General features: G+C 24.7%; 1 protein-coding gene across 1 annotated transcript; it reads right to left on the reverse strand.

Annotated features, from left to right (window-relative positions):
- Positions 1-2386: 2386 nt before the first annotated feature.
- On the reverse strand, positions 2387-4658 carry Bm17825 (Uncharacterized protein; the record flags this gene model as incomplete). Its single annotated transcript, XM_043082430.1, has 2 exons — positions 2387-2691; positions 4640-4658. 2 exons carry the CDS (start codon positions 4656-4658, stop codon positions 2387-2389), a joined length of 324 nt encoding a protein of 107 aa, XP_042938364.1.
- Positions 4659-9412: the final 4754 nt, after the last annotated feature.

The raw sequence follows: 9412 nt of genomic DNA on the forward strand, positions 1-9412 counted from the left end.
AGTTTCCATTGTTAGTTACCCTTCTCACCTGAAATGAAAAAAAAAAAACAAACACAAAATTATATTAATCGATCGAAATATATACAACAATGGAAAAAGCGCATACTAAAATTGCTTCTAAAATTTCAAACATTGAAAATTTTATGAGTTAAATTTTAATCTTTAAATGATGGACAAATTTAATTTTTATTGATTGCCATTTTAGCACAAAACAATTAGTATTGGAGAGTAATTACATCATATTTTGATCTAATGAAATAATAATAGTTAGTTTAGATTTACTAATGCATAATCATTAATCAATAAACAATCATTATTTTTTTTTGCGGAATCAATCCACTGACCGGAAGAGAGCGGAAAAGCGGAAAAGTTGAAAGTTATATGTACTAAATTTTTAATACTAAATTTAGCAATTGATTTGCTTTACTTTCAATTATCTTCAGAAAAAAATTTTTTTTTTTTTTTAAGAGAATCATTTCAGTTTGCACTTTATGATGATTAACCTTCCGAATGATGTCAGGAAATGGCCTTCCTGAATGATTTCTTGACGAGAAATTTCTGAATGGATATTCGAGAACTAATTTCCTGGATGATAGAGTTTCTGTTGAATATGAATGAAGAATGCTTCTAAATGATATTTGAAGGTGAGCTTTCCGAAATATCCAGGGATGGACTTCCTAGACAATTTGAATTTCTCTCAGATGACAATAAACTGCCATAAGTCATACCTGTACTATTTGCTTGCCTTGAAGCCTATCATAAAACGGAAAAAGTTAATTAGTACTGATAAATTTATAAAGTTAAATTTATCATCCCAGTCCCTAGCTGTCACCCTAGTTCCTAGTTGTCACCACACTTAATAGCTATCATCCCAGTTAATAGCTAACTATCATAATATCATTTTGATGACACACTAAAATTGTCAAAGTGTCCTGCTATCAATGTACTAAAGTTTGCTATTATTTTAAATGAGAAAAGCTTGAAAGTAATAATTTACATAGTATCAAAATTTTAAAGAGTTTTAAATAAAGGAAGGAAATTAAGAAAAAATCTAATTGCTCTCCTTGTTGACAAATCATTCATTTGGAATATTTTCAAAATTTCTAAAACTTTTTTTTTTAGCTATTAGAGTAAATTAATTTTATGCAAATGAAAGAATTATTTGTTTATCATAATCAAATTACAGTGATAAAATGAAAGTATAAGTAATAAAAAAAAAAAGAATTTTAAGGAAAATTTGGGTCAAAATAGTACAAAAAACATGAATTTTTGAGAGATAGCAAGTAAATAATAATTTAATAACAATTATTTGTTTATCTATACGACAGAAATGACAGAAAAGATCTTTTAGCAATAATAATTCTTGAAAAAAAAAAAAAAAATTAAGTTTCCTTATTAAATTTAAAAAATATTATTTCAAATGCTATTAATAAAAAAGAAAAGTGATAAATGGAAAATGAGCGGAACAGCTTTAACAAATGGTATATAATTTGTAAAGTTAAACAAAAAAGAAAAAAAGGGAATCAAAGTATAAAGTCGTCTTAAGGAAGCATTTTATGAATTCGCAGTACTAATAAATTGGATTTGAACGAATATTAAATTAAAGACTTTTTTTTTTATTTTTCTTCAATAATATTACGAAATTTAATATTTATTTCATTTTTTGGTAAATGCAATTTAAAAAGTTTATCGTACTAAGAAAAGTGTAAACAATACGTTCACAATTGTTTGTTTACAAACTAATGAGTTTTTTTTTTTTTTTTTTTCTTGACAAAATATTTAAATAGGAAAAGTTTGATAATTAATTGAAATTGAAAAAATTTTTATAAAATTGAAATATATGCCAAAAAGAAGAAAAAAAAAAACTAATAGTTAAGCTAATTTTTTTTTTTTTTAGTTAAGCAAAAAAAAAAATGAGAATAAATAAAAGCAATGAAAAAGTCTTTGAGATGCATAATGAAAAAAAAAAAATGATTGAAAGAATTATATCATCAAGTCGTTCTTATTTATAATTTCACTATTCAACAAATCATCAAAAATAGATGAGTTTGAAGGGAGGAGAAGAAGTAAAATTGAAAGTAATGAAAGAGAGATAATGAATTGCTTACTATTATTATTATTATTATTTACTCATAATTTGCAATTCATTTGTAAGCATCAAGCGGAGCAGTAGAAAATAAAATGCGATACGATGCGATGCGATGACGAATCTGTCGCATTTCTCGTAAAAAAGAATTTAGAAAGAATTTGCAACAGTTTTTTTTTTTTTTTTTGAAATGAAAATGAAAAAAAAAATTTTTGAATTAAATCAATTCTAACGCATTTGTATGTGCAATATTTATTTAACCAGCTAATTTGTGTCGAAGATCAGCTAAAAATTTTTGAATTAAATCAATTCTAACGTGTGTCGCAGATCAGCTAATTTGTGTCGCAGATCAGCTAATTTGTGTCGAAGATCAGCTAATTCGTGTCGAAGATCAGCTAGTTTGTGTTGCAGATCAGCTAATTTGTGTCGAAGATCAGCTAATTTGTGTCGCAGATCAGCTAATTTGTGTCGAAGATCAGCTAATTCGTGTCGAAGATCAGCTAATTTGTGTCGCAGATCAGCTAATTTGTGTCGAAGATGAGCTAATTTGTGTCGAAGATCAGCTAATTTGTGTCGAAGATCAGCTAATTTGTGTCGCAGATAAGCTAATTAGATCACTGAATTATGTTCATTAATTATTCAAACAGACATTTAATCAGCAGCATTTGAATCAATGAATTAGTTAATTAAATAATTAAAATATCTATTTTGATAGCAACCATATCACTTTATCACTAAATGCGCTAACATCACAACAAAATTAACAATTAATCAGTAATCTGAAAATTATTTATCATAATGGTAATTGTGCTTGATAGTGTAATAGCATTGTTAAATTATCCAAGTTTTTAAAATAATTTAATCAGTGATTAGACATTGCAAAAATTAGTAAACTGCAAGAAATAATTTGCGAAAACAAAAAAAAAAAAAATTAAAATTAAAAAAATGATAAAAAGGACAAAAATTCCTTATACTTAAGTTTTATTAAATCTATTCAATTGTTATTGTGATTCGACTATTTGTGCAATTAATTCATTATTTCATTCTTAAATCGACAAATTTTTGTTCATTTCAGAAGAGTAAATTTAAATTAGCATTTTTTAATCGGTAAAAAAATTATGCAATTTAATTAGCTTATAATAATTATTTAAAGCATCATTGCTAAAACTTTGGATGATTCTGAATTTTTCTTTCTTCCATATAGCAAATTTATTTTTCATTCAGCAATTTAAATTTTTCCAACAAGTTTAGCTTTTATTTTAGTCTGCACAAATTTTAGTTTCTTTCTTCTAAATTAAAATTATGCTCCTAAATTGATTGTTGTATTATTTGTTGTAATAATTACAAAAACTAAATTCATTCAAATAAATTTACGACACTTTCATTCAAATAAATTTACGACAATAATTTTTTTTTTTAATGGAAAACACTCAGAATAATTCTCAAATATAAAAATTAAGTTCAAAAAAAAAAAAAAAAAAAGTAAAAAAAATCACTTACAATCATTTTAGCTTAGTTCTTTTATAGTACAAAATGGCATATAAATGGTAGGAATGAATGAAATATATTTAATTGCAAGCATTCATTGCCATCAATTTTTTTCTCATTAAAAATAAAACAAAGTTCAAAATCATCAGTCCATGGCTGAATTTATCATCCAGCAGTGATTGCAGAATTGTTTATCTATCTACAATATTCTAGCATTTATCAATTATCAACATTATCACACTGATTAAATCATTTTGTGTTCAGATGAAAATTTATTTAGCGATTCAATCGATAAATGTTGATTTTACACTTAGATATAAGTTAAGCAGTTAATTAATTAGCAAAGCCAAAAAATAAAAAGATCATTAACGAGGGATAAAATTAATTTAAAAAATTACTAATTTGTTAGAATTGTTATAAATTAATTGAAATGAAAAGTCAACAAATACTTTTTTTTTTTTTTGTAATTAGTACAAAATGAAAACGATTTTTATTCATTGTTTAATAAATTTTAAATATTACAATGCTTAAATTAAAAATATGAAATGGGCAATTATGCAAAGACGAAGATCCGAAATACCCTAAACTATAATTTAATTTCTCATTTGCATGCACATATAATTTGATAAGCTATTGCAAAAAGCATATCAGATCAATTAAAAAAAATTTTAAGTAAGCAAAATTAGTAGAAAATCTTAAATTTGAATAAATTTTTGTTAAAATTTTTGACTTTTTCATTTTTTGTTCAACTACTAAACAATTTCAATTGTTCTCGAGTCTTGACTGATCAATGATAATGTCATCTGCTAAACCCGTAATTATCATCATTACAAGAGTTCCTCTTTTTTTTTTTTTACTAACTTTTTTCAACTTCTCTCTTCAACACAAATCAAAAAAAAAAAAAAGTAAATAATCAAATTTCCATCAAACAATATAAGTTTGAAATATTTGATGAAAATTTGATAATGCGTGTAGAATGTATAATGTAATAATAATGTTTGTAATTGATTTTTAAATTTAGAATTCAAATTTTGATATTATTATTTTTGCTTTTTTCCTCATTACCTGTAATCGATTCATGCATTATGCAAACATTACTAAAACTCAATTAATAATGATTTGACACAAGAGGACGGTCATTTTTTTTAAGCATCCAAAAGTTACCGATGACGAATTATTCTCGAGAAAACTGTAAATAATCTTTTGTAGATGACAAATTGCTGCTAAATCATAAGTAATTAGACTTAAATGAAGAAAACTAAATTTCATTTTTTGTAAAATTCAAATTTTAAGCCTCAAAATTGAAATTTCTTGTGTTGAAAAATTGTAATTGAAATGCATAAATGATTATACTGCAATTTTTAAAGAAAAAATCAACTCAATATTCAACTAAGTTACAGTTGCAGATATATCTGAACTTTGACATTTGAAACTGATTGCAGTTATGTCAGTAAGTTTGATATTTCAATTTAACTTTAATTTTACTGAAATTGATCTTCCAGTTAAAAGCAGCTGCATTTATTAATCTATCAGAATCTATCGGCTAATTAAAACTTTCAATTTTAATTAGCAGTATTACAACGCAACTAAATTCCATCAAATTTTAGTAATACTATCTGGCAAAATTACAAAAACAAAGTGTAGCAAAGATTATTATAAAATCAACGATGAATGAAACGAAAAAATTTAAATGAAATTTTAATTTAGGACTGAATGCAAAATGATTACATTTCCTTTTCTTATCATACAAAATTAAATTAGCAATAAATGCTAAGAGAAACTGCGCAATATTAAAAGTAAGCTAACAAATTTTAAATGAAATTTGAATTTGATTACAAACTTTTTGTACGCCATAAATAGATGATTTCAATGTGAAAATTTTAAAATATTTTACTAATAAATAAGCAATTACTTCTTTCATTTTTTCACTTTTTTTTTTTCATTCCATTTTCTAGACAATAAAAAGATATTGAAGAAAAAAAAAAAAATAAAATGAAGTAGAATGAAATTTAAGAAAGAATTATTAGAGGAATAATTTGAAATAAGCGATATTACTGGCATCTAACAACTACAAATGCAAATATTTCTATTCAAATATTTTAATTATAAGAATTTCAAGAAGAAATTGAAAATGAAAAAAAAAAATTGAAAAGCTAAAAAAAAAAAGAAAAAAAGACATGAAACTTTAAATAATTTACATTTTATTCACTCGGAGAACTCAAATGTAAATTGAAACAGATATTTTCCTTCCATTTTTCTCTCTCCTCCTCTACGCTTACATTTCTTTTCCTTATTTTCCCATCCTTTTTAATTTTGAAAAAAAAAAAAAAAAAAAAAAAAATTAAACGAAAGTAAAATAAATAAATAAAAAACGAATAAAGCCATTTTAGTCATTTAAACATTTTAATGGTAAAATGAAATTGTTGTTAATTTAAATCTATTTTGTCTCCAAAAGTTTTAATTACATCTTAGAGACTGTCATCAAATATTCAGTGTTGTTATTGCAGTAGCACTTTTTTTTTTTTCATTTGCCTTTGTTGTCGTACAAATTTTTTTTTTTTTATTATCAATTTCTGGACAAAACTCGTCGTCACAATGTCTAAATGATAATTGACAAATATTGCAGAAGGTCAGATTCTGCAAAACGCAGTGACAAGGTCAAAATTAAAAAATATAATTGGGAGGAGAACGTCATTCCTTTGCATTACTGCAATATGTAATTAATATGCGGAACAATTTGACAACTGACAGATTTGCGGAACGGTTTGATAGTTGATGGTTTGCGAACGATTTGTCAGCTGATAGATCTGCGGAACGGTTTGATAGTTGATGGTTTGCGAACGATTTGACAGCTGACAGATTTGCGGAAAGATTTAACAAGTGATAGATTTGTGGAACGATTTAACGGCTGATAGATTTGCGGAATGACCTGACAGTCGATGGATTTGCGGAACGCTTGTATGCATATGGGTAAGATGAAATCACAAAGAAACATCAGAAGATCATCGATAATTTTGTTTTTCATATGAAATTCATCTTAACCAGTTCCGAAGATCGGAAATCATCCGTGAAGAAACTTTTATCGTTTTACAAGAATTTAGACAGTCAGAAAAGTAAATAAACGAAATAAAAAAAGCGGTGACGAAAAGATAAAAGTTGCAAAGATTTATAAATAAAATGATGTTTAATGAACGGTAGCTCTTCCGTTTATTGGGAAAAAAAAAAGAAAAAAAAAAAACGGTCTGAAACTTTGAAGTAAACATCTAAAAGCCATTAAACTGATATTTTAAAAATACTAAGTCGGATAAAATGTTTGAAAAAATTTCAAATTATACTACACTGCTGTTTTAAATAAATAAGCTAAAGACGTACTTGAAATAATTTCTATTCCTTCTACCTTTACTTTCACATATAAATATGATTAAATTAAATACTTTATTTAAAAATTCATACTTACAATCCAAGAATTTTAAATCCTTTACTTTTTATAATCATTTTCAATTTTAGTTTTTCTGTTGAATGTAAAAACACTTTATGCAAGCAAAATGATTGGGTTTTTTTTTTTTTTTTCATTTTTTAGTTTTCTGTGGAAATAATTCGAAAAAGCATAAAACTTTTTTTAAAAATCAATTGAATAATTTTTGAAATTCGTTTTATTTTGATGGGAAGAAAGATTAGAATGAATGGTAAAAAATAAATTATTTTCAAAATTATTTTTTATTAGCCAAATATGCATAGCAGAAATTGCCAAATGTCCACTTATGAGCAAAGGTCACGAAGCAGAAATTGTCAAATGTCCACTTATGAGCAAAGGTCACGAATGGTCACAAATTGAATGTAATAAATAAATGCCACTAAACATAAATATAAAACAAAAACTGATCGATCTAAAAAAAAAAAAAAAAAAATTTAATATTTGAAAATATTCAACAAAAGGGCAGTGCTTAGCTGAAACTATAATGTACGTTCATTAATGACTGTGTTCTAATCTAAGTTAGACCCACTAATTAATAATTTACCTGTCCTTGATTAGAAATTAATAAATTACTTTGGATAAATAGTAATACGATTTAAATTTTCATTTTAAAAAACTTTAATAAATATTTTCATTAAACGATGCATCTAACATTTATTATTTCCTCTCGACGTTATCTCGTTTAATTGTTCCTTAATTATTATTATTCCTTAATTAAATCTTTTATCAATCACGTTTAGTACACGTGCGTAGTTAAGCTACGCCGTAACGCCACGTCTACACAAATTTTTAAAACAGCAAAAAATATTTTACGAAAAACTTCATATTATTCGACAACTTTAGAGATTGGAATTTTAATTATAATATTTTACTTATGAAATAAAATTTAAAAATTATTGAAATTTCAAGATTTGTGATAAAAAGTTGCAATATTTTAGTTTCCAATCAAGAAAATATTAATTTTATTACAAATTGTTTTCTCACACTAAGTAGTCATTTTCAGTTATCTTTTTCGCACTTTTTTTTTTTAAAAAAAAAAAAAAAAAAACAAAAACTTTAAAATGTCTTATTCTTTATGATTCCCTGACAACTATGTCCTTATACTTTAACATTTTTCTTTCTCAACTTTATGAAATTGATAAGGAATAACTTTTATTCCATTGAAAATCAAATATTTTAATGGAATTTAAAAGTAATGCAATTTTATAATTCAACTATTAAATCAATTTTACAATTTAGGAAACAGAAAATAATTTCATTAGAACAGAAAAAGTTTTTAGCTATGTAATGAATTCTCTTTAAATCGGTAATCCAATTTAAATATCAAACTAATCAGTTTATTCTAATAGCTTTTAGAGAGTTTAAAGAAGTTTAAATAAGTTAAGTGGTTATGCTGAATTATATAATAATTTTGTGTTACACATTTTATCATATATTAGGGAATAAGTAATGGTAATGAAGTAAAACACGTAAACATCTCAGCAATTATAACACGTGAAATACGCTTACCGATGAAAGTTACTGCGTTGGGCGCACTTCTACAGCAAACCATTCATGATGAATTCTTTTTAAAAAAATATTTAAATTGAAAATGTCTAATTTTCAATTTAAATTAACGAATAGTAATTCGAGAAGAATAAGAAACGAAATACAAAGTATGAAAAAAAAAAAAAAAAAAAGGAAAAATCATCTTACCAGTTATCATTTTCAATTTTTCCAAGCTTTTCTTTAAAACTTCTTCAAAAAGTATGCTATTAGCTAAAAAGTGATAAAAACACATAATTATATGCAAATTGGTTTTCTGAAGACTCAATTGAAAGTACTCGAAATGAAATAATTAAGTAATATATATGGAGATTCATAATAAAATCAGGCACAATAACAAATGAATAATATATTTTTAAAAAGAAAGCAAAAAAGAAGAAAATAAATAGATGAAAGCAATAGTTATAAAGAAGGATGAGTTTGGACAAGAATTTAATTTAAAGTTTAATTTGGTGATGTTCGTCTCTTCTCTAAACCCTCTGGCTAGCAAATTCATCAGCAATCACCATTAAGGTTTCAATAAAAACAAAAATTAAAAAAATTTTCCTCTCGTACTTCCTTTTTGAACCAATTTTTTTCCAACTTTCCAAAAATTTACCAAACATTTACGAATAATATTTTTTATAAGTTAAATTCTTCCTTTAATAGAAGAAATTGCTAGAAGAAAATGATATTAATTTTAATTTCATTACTTTTATTTCAGTATTATACACGAGCTTACGAGATAAAATATATTGGAAATGAAAAAAAAAAAAAAAGATCAATCAATGATTGTAATAAAAACTTAGTGCTTAAATATAAGCATTATTGATAATTAG

This window comes from Brugia malayi, assembly GCF_000002995.4.
Source record: "Brugia malayi strain FR3 genome assembly, contig: Bm_v4_Chr4_scaffold_001, whole genome shotgun sequence".
Taxonomy (NCBI): domain Eukaryota; kingdom Metazoa; phylum Nematoda; class Chromadorea; order Rhabditida; family Onchocercidae; genus Brugia; species Brugia malayi.